Raw genomic sequence first — 21612 nt, 5'->3', positions numbered from 1 at the left:
TGGGTGGGAAACAATACTAAATAGCAGCTGAGAAGGTCTTTCTGTATATTGAAAATAGAAGCATATACTTACTTCCATTCATCATTTTGTCTTTAGCAAGTGGGTGTGTTGTAACTTTGCTTCCAAAACCTATTTCATGAGCCAAAAGAGCTGTAGGACCTAAAAAGATTAATAAAAAAGACTTCAGTGTGGATACAAAAAAACCAATGGTTTAAAAATTGCAGCAGCAGAAGTATTCCTCAAAACCAGGAGGCTTTTTACCTAAAATATACTTATGATTTTGAAATTAAACACTTTTTCATATGAGGTAAAATATGTTTATAATAAGCCATCTGCTCGGCACATCTGGCAAAAGCGTACAAACTCAAAACACAACAATACCCATTTAAATATAAATCCTACCAAGCAGCATCCAGATAAACAAGAGTGTGGCCCCCCTCAAGGAACTGCAGGCAAGGGTCCCAGGGGTCAGAGGGGAGGCCACCAAGGCCTTCCTCTTAGCAAATGATCTAGTCGCACATGAAAGGCAGCCAGTGCTCTCCGAACTTCTGGATTTGATTGCTATCTCAGACTACGGTTTTCTACTTGAAAATGAAAGATTAGCAGTCATCCCTCCACTTACCTACCCAAACATCCCAGGCGGTAGGATTATCACAACGAACAGGACATTGTCCAGCTCTGTGAACTGTCTAGAAGTCTGAGATGTAAGGGTACTAGCATTTCTTTATTAAAAACCACTTAAGACCATGCACAAATATCAGTAATGGTCCACAAATAAGGACTAGAACCAAAAATATTTGAAAATATCTGAATATTTGTTATGATGCCTTAAAACTTAAAAAAAGTAACTATTCTAACTTTTTTCTCTAAGCCTCATGTCACACCTAGAAAAATATGCTTCAGAACAGCAATGTGACCTTGAAAAATGGGTTAGGGTGCCATGGCTAAGACCCGAGGACAAAGCCTGTATGCTTTAGCTTCAGCCAACGCACACACCTGCTCTCACTGACCTTTCATTTATCAACACAGTTCCAAGGAAAAAGGAGTTGTAGACTATACCTACCGGCTAGATCACAGCTGCTGTTCACAGGAAGATCAACAAATAATACTTAATTACATGAGCCTTCCGCCTGACATCAGGCCAAGTCCCGATTTATATCTCCTAAATCAAAAGCCTCAAATAGATTTGATGTCTCTCTCTCCATCTTAATTTTATCCCACATACCAGACAGCCATGGTAGCAAATTTTAAGTCTGTAAAAACTGAATAATTATCACTCAATTTTTATTTGAATGGACTCATCAATTACCCTTCATTCTTCCTTTGTAAGATTTTAAAATATAAGAAATAATTCTCTACATGATTTTGGATTTAAAAGTGAATCTTGAGAAGCAACCATTCAGTGAAGAGAGAGCAATCGTAGTGAGTTAGGAATTTTTAGGCCGTTGCCTTCAGCAAATAAAACTGCTGCCTACAGTAACGTTAATAAATTTCTGTTTCGGTTGAATGTAGGACTTTAGTGACGCCTTACTCATCATGGTAAGCCCATAATTACTCCTTCTGGGGCTTAAAAATCCTATTTGGAGAATTCGAGAAGAGATATCTACCTGCCATTACTTGAGACCCTGGCGGATGAAAATGTTGCTGAGTCTGCAGCAGGGACCCAGCTGAGTGAGAGCAGAGGGCACCACAGACAGGAGCCTCTCGGCCGCCACTACACTGAAGCCAACAGCGCCACCACGCGGTGATTTATGGAGAGAACACAACGCAGTCAGCCCAGGCCCTCCAGGTCCCAGGGCTCAGCCAGCCAGGCACCTGACAACTCCTGGGCCCCTCACCTCCAGGCTCCTTTCCCTCCCTGACCCAGAGTGAGTATCATTTTATTTTCTGATCAAGACAGTCTCCCTTCCAGTCTCTGTTTCAGTCCCTCCACATCAGGGGCTAAGCAAACACTTTTTCAGCTCAGTACGCAGCTCCCAGCCCCTAACTGCAACACTTATGAATCGCCTCGTTTTTCATCACATCTCCTATTTTTGCTGTACCCAGAGGACAGTACAGGATATTCAACACAAACAGAAGGCTAGCGTGCTGTTTATGGCTAACATCGATTTAAACGATTATAAGGTCTAAGCTCCTTAGCATGGCCTTCCAGCTGCTTGAGCATGAAAACAGTGAGCCAGATGTAGCTAATAATTCTGCCCCCTTAGCGACATAGAAGGACCAACTGACATGTGGTTTTCACTTTCAGCAGAGCATGAGGGAACAAATCCAGCACAAACCCTTCCTTTCTTCCTTCCACTAGGGAAACTAAGGATGAGGCTGTGGCCAGGTGCTGGGGGGCAATGAAACTAAGTCCTCACACACCTAACAGGACCTAAAACTTCCTACCCAGAGGGATGGAGCTGCATGGGCTGCAGTGACTGCAGTGTCCTTCAGCCAGAAAGCCCTGTGCCCTGAGGGTAGGTCAAGAGGCCAGTGCTGGCTGGAACCCAAGGACCGGGCCTGCCAGTACAGTCACTCTAAGGTCCTCAAACATCCAGGTCTTAGGACCCTTGAGCTCTTATGTGGGTTACAGTTATCAGCAACTGCCGTGTTAGAAATCAAAACGGAGATTTTTACAACAATACTTGAGCATACATGCCACACCCAAATGATGGCAGCATCCCACTGCCAGGTCACTCCTGTGAGAATGAGAGGGCAAAGAATGTCTTGTCTTAGTACCTGCTTTCACCTTATGATACCTTTGAAAGAACTCTGAGAATCTCTGCTGTAATTAATGCAAAGTCCCCAGGATCCCCGGCTTATACTTCTTTAACAAGTCCACTGTACTGAACAAAACATCATGTCATTTGATCGAACCATCCATTTATTCATTTTATTTGTTGTTTTGACAAACATTTCATAAAGACCTAGGCACTGGCTAAAATTACACTCTGGAAAAAATGCAAGATTGCAGAATATCACAATGCTGGAGCATTAAGACTTAATTTTACAACGGTATCAGAAATCAAATCATTACTAAGTTTAAAAGATGTGGGGACATCTCTGAAGCACCAACAACCTTCTTCTAAATTACGTGACAGATATCACGGTGCCTAAAATCTAACACTTAACACTAAGGATCAGATGGAAAGCACCCGAGGCCTCTGAATCCGTAGGGCAAGAACAGGACAGAGCTGTTATGTTTATGTCTGACCGATTCTTGCTGACTGGCTGCTGGCAGATACACTTTCTGGCACAGAGATTTGCTGGAACAAGCTGTTTACTGAATTCCAGAGGGCATTATTTTCCTCAGAGGTCAACCAAACATGGAAAACATTAAGTTTCACGGAACATAGACCAAAAGCACACAGAGGCAGAAAACAGAACTGTACTCGTTTCTGAAATGACACCAACTTCATGCTACCCAAATGAAACATGCCAAGACGGATACCCTTCATGCTTTGAAGGGAAAGAGGTATTTGGAACAAAACCTTCTAATTCGAGACTACCCCATCACATTTTTTTTTTTTTTTTGAAGAAAACCAACAGCACATTTTATCCAGGACAGTTCTGCCCATTACCTGCACAGATGGCGGCTATGAGGCCCTTTCTGTTTTCTTGTTCCTTCAGTATCTCCTTCACGGCAGCAGACTATTCAAAGAAACCCCAAACACATCAAGTTATCATGAAGCCAATCTCCAGCTGGAAAGCTTAGGAGGATCTGCTTTTAATTTAAACTGCAAGACCTTCAGTCTGTTTTCTGACAATATTTCTAATTCATTAATAGAAAAATTAGCAAATTCATACTCTTTCTACATCATTAAACCTGATCAAGGCATTTATTGCAAGAGAAAGGCATAGTTTTTTTAAATTTTTTTTTTTTTTTTAATATTTTTAAAGACGAGATGAGAAAAGCAACTTCCCTGGGGCAAACTGACCCTTGCCATCTTATGATCCTGGGAGAAAGGAGGAGAAGGGTGCGTGGTGTTTTCAGATGGCAGAGCAAGGAACAAGGTCCGGCAGAGTGCCAGGTATCTGACTAAACCTGCTTTGTAAACATCTATTGGCCGTGCCCCTTCTTCCTTTCCCGCTATTCCTGCAGGCAGACCCCTCACAGAAGACTTCAATGAAGAAGCAGTGGCCTCTTCTGATGCCATTTTTCACCTCTGCTGGCAGTTTCAGTCCCCTGCAGCTCCCTGCCCCCAGCCCCAGGGTCTTTTAGCTTTCTACTCTTAAACCTTCATGAAACACAAAATTAGATTCACAGAATATATTCATAAATAATAGTTCCACCAATTCCACTTACTTGTGTAGTAAATATCACTAGAGATGTTTTTAAGCTAGAACACCATTTTGTTTCACCTGCTCTTAGTTTATTCCCAGCCTCCTTCCCGAAATATTTTAGTAACAAAACCAACATAACACAGGCAGATACTGAAATACTTCCTTTATATGGTCTTTACCTCACATAAATTCTGTGCACCCAGATTACCTCCCGGCAGAATCACTACGTCATAAGGTCCCTGTAGTTAAGACCAAAAAAAAAAAAAAAAAAAAAAAAAGAGTGAAAACATTTCATTTGAAAGGTGCACTATAGTGACAGTCCTAAATGTGGGTCAGAGCAAAGAACTGTTAACAGAAGAGCAGTTAAATAAATCAAAGTATATCCCTACAACACAATGTTGTAACTAGCAAAAAAATCAGAATATGGTAATGTGAAAGGATGTCCATGTTGCAGAATTACAGGTGTAGCATGATCTCACTCTTCTAAAAAGAAAAAAAGGGGCATGTGGCTGGCTCAGTCGGGGGAGCATGTGACTCAACGTCAGGGGCTGTGAGTTCAGGTCCCATGTTGAGTCTAGAGCTTACTTAAAAAAAAAAAAAAAAAGTATGCAGTTGGCAGTTGTGTGTATATGTCCCTGACATACATGTGTACAGTCTATAGATACTCACAGACAAAAGGCAGCCAGGTTCTAATAGGGTATGGTACAGGACAGGATGGTGGCGAGGGGACATAAGAAAGGAACATTTAACATTTGGACTTTCTGTAGGTCTACAGTGTATAGGAGTTATTTTTTCAACAAGAATGCACACAATCTTAGAAAGAATTAAAAGAAAAACAAATTTTAAGTGAAAGGCACAGACAAGTTTTTACCTCTTTGAGAAGTAGGACTTAGGGGAGAAGATGATGGCAGTATTTTATTGTCCTAAACACCCAACACCCCCAGAAACCTACTGAGGCCAAACTTGCTGAAATTATGAAATGGAAATTGGTTTAACAATATTTTAAGATGTGAAAAAAGATTTTTTAAAATTTAGTTATTTAGCAGATCACAAAGTGAAAATTTAGTACACACTTAGGGCAACACATACTGCTTAGAATTACTCTTAAAGACAATGAACATCCTCCTGTCGTTTTAAAACCAAGCAAAACTACAAACTACACAGAAAGTGTGAAGTGCAGAATTTCTTTCACTCCTTTTAGAATCTGAATAAACAGACACAAAACGTAACCACTGTTCTAAAATACCCAGACACCACAAGATGAAAAAGAACAAAGAGGGAATATTTTCTTCTACTCAGCCACTTTTAACATGCTATTTAGAATGGTTCAATAATTTGTATGTAAATACCAATACTCCTATACTCCACAATCTGGCACTGAAATAACATGAATTTATTAGATAGGAATAAACTTTTCTCTGTGCATTTGAGGACAGCGAGCATAGGAATCATGCTCTGGGCTCCTTCACATGGCACAAATGGATCTGCATCCATGAGCTGGCTCTGCCTGTTTTCCTGTCATGTTGACACTCCCAGAGCATACAAGTCACACCCACTATCACAATGGCCATTAAGCAGTGAACTACATGAAAGGGTGTGCAAAAGTGCCTACGCACGTTTGGGTGGGCTCGCTCCTGAAGAAGGGACCTCAGCTCTTGATGGAGTCCCAAGTGTTAGTTGCCATCAAAGGTAATGGTCAAGATAAAGAAAAAGTAGCATAATTTAACTAGAATTCTTACTCCTCCTTTCATCCCACCACTAATCAACTACAAGCTGTTCCATGTAAAATAAATCACACAGCTATGTCTATATCACTGAAAATGGAAAGGTAAAAAGCAGCTTTCAAATAAAGAAACAGGAAATGTGGCAGTTGGTTCCTTGTATCAGGTAATGAAGTTATAACAGGAGGCAAAAGGGCCTTTGAGGCCAGATGAACACTGATGAAAGTGTCCCACCACCAAGCACAGGCAGCAGGAACTGCCAGCTTCCTTGAATACAGAGTCCTTGACTTCCCTGGGCTTATTATAGTGGGGAAGACATCCAAGGAAAGTAACTTCCTTAAAATAAGTCTGTGCTAACAGCCTGAAATATAATCAAAAGACATTTCAAGAACCTGATAGAGAAGCCATAGGAAGGAATAATTCCATGTATGGAGAACAAACCTCTTTTTTTGCATCTTCCAGACTGGCATCAGGACAAATGATGACGTCTCGGCTACACTGTACTGGGTCTTTCCCAGCCAGACCCGCAACGGTGACTTTAATCTAAGAGAAAGACGTCATCACATTTAACATTGAAACATAAATTTAGAGTAACATTTTCACAACTGCTGTTTTAAAATAACTTGGCAGGAAATACTGCAATGAAACCATGCTGACTTTATGCTACTAAGTTAGCTAAATATATTTAATAACTAGGTCTGTCCCAGTTTGTCTGGGACAGTCCTGATTTACAGATACTATCCTGGTCCCCTGCCTGGTTAGTGTCCTTTCTCCCACAAGCTTTCTGGTTTGGGCCAACATCCTGCTAATAATCCATCTTGCAAAGTTACTGTTGCTATTTAAATCTCATGGTATTTCCTTAAAATAGAAAGACAAGTTAGAACAATGAAATACTACTTTAGCTTGCAAAAAGTTAATAAAACCAAGAGCTAGTCCTGGAAAAATGGGGATTGTCCTACACTGCTGGTGGGCCCACACGCTGGTACTCTGGGGAGTCACTGGACAAAATCTGGTAATGCTAACTATGGGCTGTCCTTTGGCCAAGCAATTCCATTTTTGGGCATAAAAACCAGGAAAACCTCCCACACATTTGCATAAGGAAACCTGTACAAGAATATTAGAGTATTGCAATGTCCTGAAACACCCTAACAAAAGAATGGAGAGACAGCAGCATATTCATGCAACGTAACAATAAGCAGCAATTTTAAATTAAAAAACCAGATCTAGAGGTGTCTTCATTTACGAGAACCAGAGAGATGAAGGGCTAACAGACTCTGGGGCCAGACTGCTGGGGTCTAAGTACTGGCTCTTCTCCTCACTAAGACAACAACATGGACACTTCATGTAGTGTCCCTGTGCCTTAGTTTCTTCAACTGTACAACGAGGACGGTCAATAACTCATAAGGTTGTTATAGGACTTAAGCAAGTTCAGGTGCTTAGATGAGCATCATCTAGCATCAGTCAATACTACTCGTGTTCACTAGGGATATATATGTACATATTATATATATATATTATATATATATAGAGAGAGAGAGAAATAGATGTAACTGTAACTGTAAAATGTAATTGTAGTGTAACACTACTCTGAAGACATCCATGGGATGGATACACATTAATGAGAGAACAGAGTTATCCCTGCCGTTGAAGGGGAATAGTATCCAGGAAATTTACAAAGAGGGCTGTGTAATGCTTTATTTCTTTTTAAAGCATCTGTTCCTCAAGAAGAGGAATATTTACAAGAAATTTGGCAAAATGTTAACAAGTATTAAATGCGGACAATAGACAGGCATTTATTGTTATATAGTCTCTGCATTTTTGTGTTTGAAATATTTTATAAAGTACACTGAATATTATTAAAAATGCCTTCAAAACCCAAAAATGTTTGAGAAGGGGGAGGGCTGGAAAATGTTGGGAGGACTTACTCCAGCTCGTCTCATGACATCTACAGGAATGACTGTCTCCATCTCCTCTGCTCCTTTGGCCAGGATGACCAGAGCTCTTTTCGAAGCCATTTTTATGTTGTATTTTTAAAAGACTTAATTGGGAGAAGAAAAAAAAAAAAAACAAGATTTTCAAAACACTTGCATGGCAACCCTAAGATAGTCAAAAACCTCAAGTTTAAAAAAAATCTCAAGTTCAGGAACATTTTTAAGCAAAGTGACCAAGTGCCTCCTAAGGAAAAGATCCTGAGAGACAAAACAGTACGTGAAAAAAAGCATTTTAAGGTTAACAGTGGTTTACACAGAATTTCAACTGCTGTTATTTTTGAGATGAAAACACAGCAGGGTTGCTAACACGTGTCAGTACCGTTTGGATTTTCTCTGACCATGTTTTTTATTTTGTTTTGTTTTAACTCAATATACAAAACTTACTGCAACCAGTACTTTCTAAAACACACACACGTGGGTCTTGCATTTCACACGATGCGGGGAGATAAGCCTTATTCTCGGAAGCACTATTTTCAGAGAAACGTCCAAACTTAAATTTCATGGGCAAAAAGCTACACACAGTCTGCGATTTTTGGAGGGGATTTTCTTTGAAGTTCCAATAACTGCACAAAACCCTCTGGAAAGTTAACAGTGTTAAATATTTCACCATATATATATTTTTAAATGATGTCGAAAGGTGGGAATTCCCCCAGTAAACTCAACGCAACGGGACCCTCTCATTGCTCTTGGCTCTTCGGTAAACGGCAGCTGCCAAGCGCGGCTCCAACAGTTTGCAGCCTGTTCTTTCTGGGGAGTCCGCTGTGCGCGCAACACAGACGCTAAGGAAACCCCGTCAGCAAACAGAGCCCTGACGAGTTACAAACTGGGGGGACGCCACGCACACAACCCCGGAGGGCCCGAGGCCGCCCGCCCGCAGGCGCGGCGTGACTGCGACCTGCGGCGCCCCCTTCCGAAACCCGCTCCGGGCTGCCCGTGGCCCCCTCGCCGCCCGCAGCGCCGCCCGCAGCGCCCCCCGCAGCGACCCGAACCTCGCCTCTGCCCACAGCCCCGGCACCTCGGCCCCGTCGGCAGCAACTCCGCGCCGGAGACTACCGAACCCAAACCGGCCTAAACGGGGACGTACGTGTGTACGCACGCACGCACGCACGCACGCCCCCCGAGCGCGAGCCCTCGGCGCCGCACTGCGCAGACGCACGCCGCCCGGCTTCTGGTTCGGCCCCGCCCCTCCCCCGGTACTGCGCAGACGCCCGTCGCGCAGACCCCTCCTCGTTCTCCCTTCGTCCCCAGGCCCTGCACTGCGCAGACGCACATTGCCCGGCTTCTCTTTCTGCTCCTTCGTTCCCCTAACCACGCCCCCCTCGGTACTGCGCAGACGCACGCCGCCCAGGCCCCGCCTCCTCCCCAGCTGCGCACGGCGGAGGCTGGTGGCGCTCGCTCACGTGCGTCACGTCCTCCCGGACCCACGTGGGTTAGCATCCTCCCTGGACAGCTGGGGATGTTTCCATTTGGTGCACCCGGCACCACGAGAATCCCGCGTGTTCGCGCAGCCTCACGAACGCTCCCGTCCCCCGTCGGCGCGGTCCGGCCCGCCGCTGGCGCCCACGGGCGTTAACCCGCCTGTGACCGCAGCCTGCCCGCGCGCGGTCCCCTCGGGAGCTGCGGCGCTTTGCTGCCAACAGACGTTTCCGTGGAGTTGCACCTTCACGCTTCTCCCGCACTCTCGGCGTCCCTATCCGGGAGCGCCTTCTCGTTTCCCCCCGACCTGTTAGGACTTCAAGGTTTTCCCCATCCTGGGTCCCCACGGTGGGCGCCCGGGCCTCGGGATCCTGCGCGGCTCCCAGCACGGGTTTGCGTGCGGTGATTGCCCGTGTGATGGTTTCTCAAAGTTGTTTTTTTCCCTAACATCCCAGCGCTGCTGCTGCTGCTGCACCCACAGGCTTAGAGCACTGCTGAGCACCCGGACCTGATAAGTACTTGGTGACATTTAAGTCAGAATCCCACACTTTGTTCTTAAAAGTTTGCATTGAATATTGATACTTTTACCCATTTCAAAAACCAAAGTCGGGCATCCCGGGCGGCTCAGCGGTTCAGCGCCGCCTTCAGCCCAGGGCCTGATCCTGGAGGCCGGGGATCGAGTCCCACGTCGGGCTCCCTGCATGGAGCCTGCTTCTCCCTCTGCCTGTGTCTCTGCCTCTCTCTGTGTGTGTCTTTCAGGAATAAATAAATCTTAAAAAAACAAAAACAAACAAAAAAAAAACCAAAGTGCTGAAAGTTAACGTTGAACCGATGGACTCCTTCCTATCCTTGTCCCCACTCTCTTCCACAATCCCCGCTCCCTGACTCCCTGCGGGTAACTTTATAGTCGTTTCCGGAGCATCTTTCCAGGATTTCCTCACGCAAGCACCAGCAAATACTTTGTTTTACATCTTTTGTATAGAAATGTAGCAGACTGTATGCATTGTTCCGTCCTTCTCTCTCTGCTGCCACCTTAAGTGAATGTTGGAGATCTTTCCTTATAAAAAGGAACTTCCTTTTTTTTCTTTTTCTCAGACAGATAATATGCCATTGTGACATGTCCCGTAGTTTATTTTATCGGTGCCCTGCTGATAATACTTAGGTTATTTCCAGCCCCCCTTTTTTTTTTTTTTTTTTTGAAGTAGGCTCCACACCCAGCATGGAGCCCAACCCTTAGTTTGAACTCTTGACTCTGAGCTGAAATCATGTCAGATGCTTAACGGACTGAGCCACCCAGGCCCCCCTGTGGTCACTTTTTTTTTTCTTTTGTGTGGACAGCACTGCATTGCATACCCTTATTCATACGCCCTACTTGTGTAGGTATAACTGGAGGGTAAATTCCCAGAAGTGGTAAATGCACTGGAGCAGCTTCATACCACTTGAGTCACTTATCACTCTCGCCAGTAATATGTGAGGTTGAACAGTATTTTAAAGTATGTCAATGTTTTTGAAGTTTCAGTTTAGATATTAAAGACGCCCTTATTTTCAAGAAATAACTTAAAAGCACTTTAATGTTATTTCATAAGATCCTTACAATGGTGTTGAGAGTGGCTTTAACTTTAAGATTTGCAAACAGATTTTTACAAATTACAACACTGCATTGTGCAAAATTTTTAAGTGTCTTTAAATAATCATTTGGCATTTTAAGAAAACATTTTGGGAGTTCTGGAATATCTTCATCTCTGGTTATTTGCAAAGGAAGCAGGCAAAAGCCATCCCCTTTCAGTTTTGAAGTATGGTGGAAAATAGGCAAGTGGTCAGACGTGTGTTTTCAAAAACCAAGGAGGAATTTAGCTAGTTGAAGGAAAACCAAGAAAAGATGGGCTGTTGTGGTCCAGTGCCCTAGTAAACTCTTGTAAGGAGACAACCATGCTGGTGTCCTGCTGCAGGATGAGCTAGCCAGCACAGAACAAAAATGGCAAAACAGAAGTTCTTAGCAGCAGAAGGAAAAGAGAGAGAATGAACCTGACTTAAGATTCCTGAAACATCTGCATCACCATCTAGATCTGAAATGGACCTGGGTCATCATTGATTTTTATCAGATGAATAGCATACAGTGTTTACAACTCAAGTATTGCTTATGGTAGATTGGCTTATCTTTCAGAAATGTTCATTCTTTCCTCACCTGCATGAGTGGCAGATAATCCCTGCCCCTGGACTTTGGCCTTGTTTATTTTTTTTCTTAAGTTTTTTTTTTTTTTTTAATGTATTTGAGAGAGAGAGAGAATATGAGCAGAGGGGAGGGCAGAAAGAATGGGAGAAGCAGACGCCCAGCTGATGAGGGAACCTGATGCGGGGCTCATCCCAGGACCTGGGGATCATGATCTGAGCTAAAGGCAGACACTTAGCCAACTGAGCCACCCAAGTGCCCCAGGTTTGGCCTAATAGAATGTTAGCAGGTGAGGTACGATCAAAGCCTTGAAAAGCATTGACCTGATGATCAGGCTTGCTCTCTTGTACTTTTGCATTGTCATAAGAAGAGCCCCTGGGGCTGCTGCTGCTTCCCATTCAACCTGGATTTCAATGAACACTTGTGGAACAGAGCTGCCCAGGTCAACCTGGACCTGTGCCCGAGGCAGTCAGCACAGCCAAATGACAGACTGTTGTCCTCAGATTCTGTTACACTTTGTTTTTTTTTGTTTTTTTTTTTCTGTTACACTTTGATAGCTCAGTGATACAGCTCTTAAGAGGCTCATAATGAAGAAGTCTTCTGATTTAGTTATTCTTGCTTTCCAGAGACAAATATTTTCAACTTTTTAAATTATTTCTTGTAATAAATAAATAAATAAATAAATAAATAAATAAATAAATAAATTCTTGTATTTATCTCAGTACACCATAGGCCTGAATTGCATGGGTCTGCTTATGTAGATTTTTTTTTTCGAAGAACACAGTTCAGTATTCTAAATATATTTTCTCTTATGATTTTCTTAACATTTTCTATTCTCTGACTTTATTATCAGAATACAGTGTATAGAAAATATAACAGAAAAAAATATATGTTTATTCACTTTGTGTTATTAGTAAGGTTTCTGGTCACCAGTGGGCTATTAATAGTTAAGTTCTGGGGGAGTCAAAAGTTATATGTGAATTTCAGATCACACAGGGTGAGGAGTGTTTGGTGGCCCTAACCCTTACAACAATATGCTCATACTGTTATTTTTCCTTATTGGTTTTAGACATTATATATTAACTTCCTGGAAAACATACTTTTCATTTCACAGTTGCAGAAGTTGGAGTCTGGAGGGCTAAAATGACTGTAAAAGGTCCTGTAGAGTCTTGGTCAAAATCAGGTGTTCTGAGACCAAAGTTCATACTCTACCCACCATAAACTCTATCAGTATTACTCAATAAGTCCACAACAATCATGACACTCTCCTAACTATCTAGTTCATACCTATTTCTTATCACACATTTGCAGAACAAAACAAAAAAATTAAACCATTCACCAAAAAATGTTGCTCTATTACTGGCAGTGAAGACACCTCATAATTCAGTCTCTGATTTCCAGGCACAAAAACCTCATCCTATTCACCACTTCTTTTATTCAGCACTTGACAAGTCTTTGTGCACTGTAGGAAGTGCCAACTAAAAGTCTGGCTATTTTCACTGATCTTAACATCTCCTTTTCTTGGGGCACTTGCAACATCTAATTGAAAGATACTGTTCTGCTTTGCTGAAACTCACAATCCAACTGCTGTTGATAATGTGAGTGAAGGAGTTCAAGACATGGTACCTTGGCATATCGTTTGGAGTTAAAGGCATTTTTTAAACAACAGGCGCAAGAAAGGCACTCAGATTCCCAGTTTTTCATCCTGAACGCAGAAGATGAAACTCTCAGGTAAGAACTGCCCTCCCAGTGTCAAGAGGAAAGAAGCATCACCAGAGAGACACTTGAATCTGCACATGGAGAATGGAAGAATTTGCACATAAGAGACCTTGTTAAAATAACTCCTACCTTCCTTCAGTCTCCCTGGTTTACTATATCACCACTCTGTGTTCAACCCAATATGTAAACATTTAGCTTTTGCCACCTCTTTGGGTCCTCATTTTCTTACAAAGGCTCCTGGGTCCCGTCAGACTTACATTAAACTGTATGCTTTTGTTCTGTTAACCTTTTCATGTCCATTTAATTCTCGGGCCCTGCCTGCCAGAGACCCCAAGGAGGTGGAGGTAAAAAAAATTTTTTTTGCCTGCCCTACATTAACAGCAGCCACCAGCGGCCATTCTGATCCTGGTTCCAAAAAACAACCCTTCCCCAAATTAGTCTGATCACGATAAATAGCAAAGAATCTGCAGCCGGAGTACTGTATTATTTATTCTTCCATGCATCACATTTTGCATCTCAGCTCACTACTCATTTTCTACGAATGTGAATGTATCTTGGATCTCGTCCATAGTATTTATCTGGCAGCTTGTCTTTGGTTTACTGTGTTTCCTTCTAACCCTGTGAACCCAGTAGGACCTTCCTGTCCGGTCGCTGCCAGAGCCCTGGCATCCGTCTGTTACAGTCCCTGGCACATGGCAGGTGCTCAGCAAATACTTGCTAAGCATGATCTTAGTCTCACCCTAAAGATGATGTTCCCTCCTTTGACTGTGGCCATTGATTAATGCTTTACATGCGTAGAGCACTGCAGTTTACAATGGGGCCCCAACCGACGTCTCATGCCTATTTTAGTCTTTTCCAGGTTAAATTCATGTCGCCCGGCGGCGAACGGGAGATATTTTGTGCAGCGGCTCGGGTGACTTTATTTTCACCGTTTCCTGGGCTCACTAAAAAGGGCGAGGGGCTAAACTGCCGGTGTTGGGTTCAGGAAGGCATTTGCGGCCTTCACCATCCACCACCGGCTGCTCGGGGCAAACTCCCGAGAGGTCCGGCAGCTACGGCGAATTTCCCCCGCGAGCCCCCGAAAGGTTAGGTCGGCGAGACAGGAGCAGAGTGGGCGAGCCCTGACATTTGAGGCAGCGCTGGCGCCAGGGGGAAATTCTGACGCCGAGGTGCGCGAGGGGCCCGCGGGCACGCCTCGCCTCTGCTGCCGCCGGGTGTGAAAGCCCCCCCAGCGGGGGCCCCCGGCGCCACGCCCACCGCCCGCCCGGGGCCACCGGGCTGCCCGCGACCCGCAGGACGTCAGGCCCGCTTCCAGCCCCTGGGGCGGGCGGTCCCCGGCGGCGCTCGGGATTGGCCGAGCCGTGCCGCAGGGGGCGGGGCTGCGCGGGGGCGGGGCTGCGCGGGGGGCGGGGCTGCGCGCGGGGGCGGGGCTGCGCTCGACTCTGGGGCGGGGCCGCGGTGGGTCGGCGTCGCCTGTGGGCGGCCGGAGGGACCGGAGGACGTGCTGGCCGCGGTGGGGCCGCCGGGGCAGCGCGGTGACCCTGCGAACTTCTGGGGGAGTTTGCGGCCGGCGTAGGCGAGGCCGGAAGCCGACCCTTCCCACCTCCGCCTCCCAGGTTGGTTCCGGCGGCGGCGGCGGCTCCAGGACCAGCTGCGGGGCCCTGTGTCCCTGGCTTTGTGGAAGGCCCCGCCCGGCGCTGCTGCTCCTGCCATTTTGTGGCCAGCCCCGGGAGTAGGATCGGACGACGGTGTCCATCTGGGGTCATCAAAAGCGATCAAAACACCTTTCGTATGTGCAGCGGGGACAGCCAGGCCTGCCCGGAGCTTGCGGAGAGCCTAGAGGCTTGGAGATGCGGGGTCCCTTCCGGCGGCTTCCTGCCGGGGCCGCCTCGGTCCGCCGCCGTGTTTGCAGAGTGCACGACCTGGGTCGCCGCGTCGCGGTGATCAGCATCCCGGGCGGTGATCAGCATCCCGGCCGCAGCGCACACTGGGGTCCAGCCGGCGTTCTGGGTCCTTGCTCCCGCCCTTGGTGTCCTGTATCCCTTTGTTTTCTCAAGCCCACTTACTGCACGTGCCGTTGAGCTGGGGCTGCGTCCACAGTGAAGCCCAGATACCGTGGCGACCTTTGGCGAGCCTGCAGAGGGCTTTGGCAGCGCGCTCCTACGGAGGGGTCACAATCACTAGAAGCCGTGCTTAGGGCGTTCGGCCCCAACACTGTGCTTCCTTGTCTTCCACGTTCTTACCTCTTACTCTCCCTCACTCATTTTATTTTATTTTATTTTTTTGTTCGTTGAACACAACCTGCGCTTTGCTTTTTCCACGCTTCGGCATGAAGCAGTTCCCTCCAACTGGAGTGCCATCTGCTTCCCTACCCAGCAGCCTTTCGAGGTATTCATTTTGCAAAACCCATTTTTACGGCGCAAAAGCGCTCCAGGAGACCGTCTATTCCCACAGCGCTTTGTTCTCCTATCATAGAATCCGTATGGCTGTGTGGCCTTATCAAAGTTAACTTGTGTAAACTTCTTCCTTCCTTTCTAGGGTGTGAAGGCTGTTGGCATGGTGTCCTATCTAGAGATGCCGCACAAGGCACCCAAACTCATTCAAGAAGCGTTGAGGGCCTGTCATGTGCACAGCCCTGCTCCGGGTGCTCCCGGATACAGCAGTGAAAAAAAAATCAGTGTTCCCTCTGATGGAGCTCATGTCCGTGAGAGTGGGAGAAGACAAACAATAAGCAATACATGCGAATGACTCTATGTGCCAGGGGGTAATATGTACCATACACGAAAGCAGAACGATGAGAGGAGATGGAGAATAACAGGGAGAGGAGAAAACCCGAGTGAGATGACGGGACAAGTCATCTAGAAAATGAGAGGACGAGATTTTAGATGAACAAGCCACAAAGAAGGCCCCTGAAGCAGGCATGTGTTTCCTCCATCAAAGTAACAGCAAGGAAGGCTGCCTTGAGGGGAGTAGAGTAGAAGGATGCAAAATGGGAGAAGTAATGGGTCAGATCATGTGCACACACGCATCAGACATTCAATAAATGCTCCTGAATCAAATTTATTGAATTGAAAAGGGACTGAGAATAATCTAATGATAGTAACAATCAAACCTGGAAATTGCTGGAGTGGGATAGACCTCAGGCATATATTAGATATTCGCAACTTACATGAGTGTATATTGGAACTCTTATTTCGTGGGACGGCATTTAACCAAAAAAAATTTCAGTGAAAACCGATGGTGTATGCAGTGGTCTTCCATTATAATGGAAATCTGGAAGAAAGGCAGATTTTGTAGAGGATGAAATGGATTAGTGTGTGATTGGAATCATTTGGTAGATATTGATCAGAATTTAAAAGTCCAGAAGGAAATGAAATCCTCCTTCTGATGTTGTCTTTCTTTTGATTTAGAGGGAAAAATACTTGTACGTTAACCAACAAAAGTTGAGTTTGTGAAATAATTGGATAAATTTGTATATTTGTTCATGATAAAAGCACTATTTCTCCAGGGCTAAGGAGAATGCTAGGGACAGGGGCCACAGGCCGAAGCTGACTTTCAGCAGAAAGTCATAAGCTTCAAGACAACATTGCTTGTTGGGGTGAGTTTTATCTTTGATCACAGTTGTCACTTGCAGTCCAAAGAACATTCCCCCCAACTGACCTATGGCAACTCTCCAGTGGAATTTCAAAGTATAAAACACTTGTTTACTTAATAATTTTTGTTTACTTGGCCTTAAATTTTAAAAAGTCCATCTAACTTCCTCCAAAAAGTGGCTACTATTGATTGCACTCTTCATCACATTTCTCAAAGTTGAGATTGACTGTCAGTTTATTGGCAATCATTCACATAGATGAGCTCAAATGTGGTTTCCGATTCAGCTCTCAAACCACTACTTCGGCAGTCTCAGGCTCCGCTGCTGAGTCAACAGATCTTTTTATTCATTCACAGGAATGAGTAGCTCCTGAGTTAGTCATCACTCTTGGCATGATGTTAAGGTAACCTTGGAGTGAGAACAGTAGGAGTCCGGCCCTGGCTTCTTTCCCTAACTGCAGCTGTCCATTGTGCTGAGAAAATACACTGTCTTGATTCCAGCCTGGCTGGGCTTAAGCCCAGCTCTGCCCCCATGTTAGCTAGATGATCCTGAGCAAATTAACTTGACGTTCATGCTTCAGGGGGCCCCTGTCTCTACAACAGGGATAACTTTGCAGGGTTATTCTGAGGTTTAAAGGAGTTAACAGAGATGAAGCTAGAATAGTGACCCATAGTAGACACTGATGCTGTCATTAACACTTGGCTTGGTCACTTGAATTCTCTCAGTTTCTGTTTAACATTAGAAGACTAAATGATACTTCTTGCCTTGTAGAATTGCTAAAAGGCTAAATATTTAGTGTGCTGAGTCCAACAAAATCTGCAATGCAGGAAGCAATCAGTAAGTATTAGCTGTTATTAAGTATTAGAAAACATTTGTCAATATCGCAATCTGTTTAAATTCATCAATGAAGAGCCCATAGGAGAGGAACATGGAAAGTGATAGACTGTAAAAAGTGTCTCATCTTGATGGGGATGATGAGGGATACAAATTGTATCGATAGAGCTTTTTTTTTTTTTAATTTATGATAGTCACACAACAGAGAGAGAGAGAGAGGCAGAGACACAGGCAGAGGGAGAAGCAGGCTCTATGCACCAGGAGCCCAACGTGGGATTCGATCCCGGGTCTCCAGGATCGCGCCCTGGGCCAAAGGCAGGCGCTAAACCGCTGCACCACCCAGGGATCCCTCGATAGAGCTTTTACCATAAAGTGCGGTGACAGGATCCACATAAGGATTCAAAAGAAGAAAGAATTGAAGATTAAGAGCAAATTCCCAGAGCTAAAACTAAGTAATGAGTCTATCTGTCTCAACACAAGACATGAAAGGCAGCAAGGAGGCTAGAGTACAGGGGTTGTGATCCTGGGGTCTGCAGAAGCCCAAGGGGCACAAATAAAAATCAGGGGTCTGTGAACCTGGTTGGGGAAAATGATATCTTTTATTTTCACTAACCTCTAGCAGACATCTAGTATCTCCTACAATCTTGAATTTAAAAACCCACAGTGCATAGCTAGAGACACAATACCTGTGATATCACACCAGTAGAAATCAGTTCACATTATAGTTATTGCAGGCATCCCAAAATACCATTTACACTCATGATTGATTTGAAATTATGACAGGTATGTGTTAATGATGAAGTCCATATATTACCACATTGCAAGATGGCTTTTTAAATATTTGGTGAGTAGATTTCAAAACAATTCATTTCCTCTGTAATCCTTTGTGTTGTATTTTACAAAACTACGAATATTATTCTTTGAGGAGTAAATATAGCATCTACAGGATGGAAGGGTATAGTGCACAGAAAGGTTAAGAGTCTTTGTCGAGAGCATGGGCTCCAGAGTCAACCAGCCAGGGGTGAACCCTTCCTCTGCTTCTGACCAGCCAGGTGATACTGGACAGGCTACTGGGTTCTCTGTGCCCCCGTTTTCTCATCTGTAAAGTAAAGATGAAGGCTGTTGGAAGGTATCATTGGGGAAACTATGGAAACACATAGAATAGTGCCTTGCAGGGAGTAAACCCTCAGTAAATGTTAGCCATCAACAGAAAACCATCTTCAGTGAGACTCAAGGAAGGAAATGATACAGCTTATTCGGGGGTACACACACCAGAATGATTTCCCAAGGGAGAGAGAGAGAGAAAGAAAAGGTTAGGTCATGAAGAGATAGGCAGACTAGGAGACTGGAGTTAACAAATTCATCCATTCATTTACTCATTCATTCATTCAATAAAGGTTTCTTGAGTGCCTGCTACGTGCCTCTCAACACTTGCACTAACTCTTGTGGGGTCTGGAACAGGTGTAGAAATGGAACTCACATACCATATGTCTAAATATTTAAAAGTGGCAAATCAAGCCAAAGATGTGTTAGATGTGTTCTATTTTTCTACTCCGACAGAGATGTGTTCAAAATAGCAAAATAAAAATATTGTTTTTATATCACAAAGTTCAGAAAATATCAATGATAACCAAATTTGATTATTGCAGATATCTGAATGTACTTTGATGGTCTTGAAATATTTAAATGGGTGGTAAAGACACATAATTCATAAAATACTATGTAATTACTCCATAAAATTTATTTTTTATGCCTTTATTTCATTTTTTGTAATTGAGAATTCACATAATTCGTGTTTTGTTGACAATGCTGATAAAGGAGTACAAAAACATAGATAATTATACTCAAAACATGCAGAATTTATATGCATGTAATGTAAAATGTAAATGTACATATGTATAATTTTTCAATTAAAATTATGTTTCATGTTTGCTTTTAAAAAGTTACTCTACTAAAAACTTTAAAATTTTCTATTAAGATAAAATTATAATTGGTAAATATCAAATATCTAAATTATCTCAGTATATCTGAGACTTTATTTTTGAAATGTAACTAAATTTCATTAACTTTTTTTTTTAGAGAAAATGTGGGAGTGGAGGGGGAATGGGTAGGGGCAGAGGGAGAGGGAGAGAAAATCTCAAGCAGGCTCCTAGCTCAGCACGGAGTCCAATGCAAGGCTCGTTCGTTCTCATGACCCTGAGATGGTGACCTGAGACGAAATCCAGAGTCAGATGTTCAGCCAACTGAGCAACCCAGGCACCCCTGTTTGTTTATTTATTTAAATAACCTCTACACCCAACGTGGGGCTCAAACTCACAACCCCAGGATCAAGAGGCGCATGCTCTACACTGAGCCAGTCAGGCACCCCCAACCTTGCAGTTCTTATGTTTCTTACTATGCATATGCATATTTTAAAGGAATATGAATTAATATTGCAAAGGGTTCCTCAGACTTAATGTATAACTGTTATGAATTCCATGCTAATTTGCAAGGACTTTCAGAACCACAAGCAAGAACGTAATTAGAATCAGGAAGATGGACACTTCGGTTAAGGGAGGTTAAGAAATCTGTTCAAATAATAGATTATATGAGAATCTATTACATCCCAGGTATTTGAGAAGGATTTGGCTAATTAGTCTTTCCCAGCCACAGTACTCTGGGGCTCGCACTGTGCCTGCCTCTCCGAGGGAGTAGCACAGCACAGAGACACTGCCACCATGTGTTTCCAGGCCGCAGACAAGAGGTGTGGGGAAGCGTTTACCTTTGGTTAGCTTGGATAGTACGTGCATCAGGTTAATGAAAGAATTTGCCTTAGCTTCCTGTGATGGTTTTATCAAACAAGAATGTGTCAAAAGAACAATATACAACTCCTTGAACACTTGAATGAGGCTATGCAGAGCCTTCAGTAGACTAATTGTCCGGCGGTTGACTTTGTGTAACATAGGCTGGTAAAACTAATCTTGAGAATCTCTCCTCTCAGTAAAGGCTTTTATGTCACTAGCCCACCTTGAAAAAGTGAGCTAATTACTGTGCTGGGAAATGAAAGACGTCATTTTCAGAGGAGGTAGTATCTCTGCCCACAGACTATCCAAAACGTAGATTAGTAAGTATCATTTAGTTAAACGAAAATGTAGTCCAGTTAAATGTCATGCTGCACTGTTAAGTAGAGTGTCACATGTAAATGAGGAGGCGACTTGGTTAGATCGGTGACTTTGATAATGTTAGGTGATCAGCAGTGTCATTTTTTATATGGTATGAAATTCCTGCATGGGGCCAACTCTGCTGAAGCCCGTGGAGGGGATCCCACAGTTATCACAGGTAAAGCAACTCTCCGAGAAATTTCAGAATTTGGGAATAAGTTCTGTGGACAGCCCATGCATTTTCCTTCTCTCTTGCTACTTGATCTAGTTGCTTTACTGATGACCTGCTTGGGAAGCTAGGGAAGGAAAATTTGAAACAATAAGTCTTGTAATAACAGTTGCTGTTTTTTTTGAGGACTAAGTGCCAGGCATTGAGCTAAGTAGTTCATATTCATTGTTTCATTTAGTCCCCGCTAAATGAGGATAAAGCACAATATTACTGTATTTGTAAGACATGGGTGGAAAAATTGACTCAGGGAGGTTAAGAAATTTGTTCAAGATCAAATAGCAGAGCCTGGATTCAATCCAAGTCAGTTTTACAGCAAAGCTTGGGCTCTTGTGCATGTGCTATGCTCTATTGCTCCCAGCATATAGGAGCACGCAAGGAACATAATAAAATTAGGCTAAGGGTAGCAAATGAAAACCACAATGAAGTACACCTACCAGGATGACTATAATAAAAAGATTTTAAAATTAAAAATAAAATGAAGGGCAACCTGGGTGGCTCAGTGGTTTAGCGCTGCCTTCAGCCAAGGGCTTGATC

The 21612-nt window shown here is 43.9% G+C and overlaps 1 protein-coding gene and 1 long non-coding RNA gene across 4 annotated transcripts in view; one reads left to right on the top strand and one right to left on the bottom strand.

Moving 5' to 3' along the window:
* The window catches only part of PARK7 (Parkinsonism associated deglycase), a 73475-nt gene that overhangs the window by 6871 nt on the left and 44992 nt on the right, over positions 1–21612 (bottom strand). The window contains exons 1-6 of one of the 3 annotated variants that reach the window (XM_025427272.3): positions 8994–9148; positions 7913–8025; positions 6429–6530; positions 4446–4505; positions 3564–3633; positions 73–159 (exon numbers count right to left, since the gene is read on the bottom strand). In XM_025427272.3, coding sequence (XP_025283057.1) covers positions 73–159; positions 3564–3633; positions 4446–4505; positions 6429–6530; positions 7913–8002 — 409 coding nt within the window. In that variant the 5' untranslated portion in view covers positions 8003–8025; positions 8994–9148. Of the gene's footprint in view, positions 1–72; positions 160–3563; positions 3634–4445; positions 4506–6428; positions 6531–7912; positions 8026–8967; positions 9149–21612 lie in introns of those variants that run through there. The other 2 variants (XM_025427271.2, XM_049110560.1) reach the window with 2 other exon arrangements.
* LOC112646900 (uncharacterized) lies at positions 14736–19317 on the top strand. Its single transcript, XR_003127976.3, has 2 exons — positions 14736–15671; positions 15822–19317. It is a non-coding gene; the product is annotated as an uncharacterized LOC112646900 (long non-coding RNA).

Source organism: Canis lupus, chromosome 5, assembly GCF_003254725.2.
Source record: "Canis lupus dingo isolate Sandy chromosome 5, ASM325472v2, whole genome shotgun sequence".
In the NCBI taxonomy this organism is placed as follows: Eukaryota; Metazoa; Chordata; class Mammalia; order Carnivora; family Canidae; genus Canis; species Canis lupus.
This window is presented reverse-complemented; position numbering and strand designations above follow the sequence as displayed.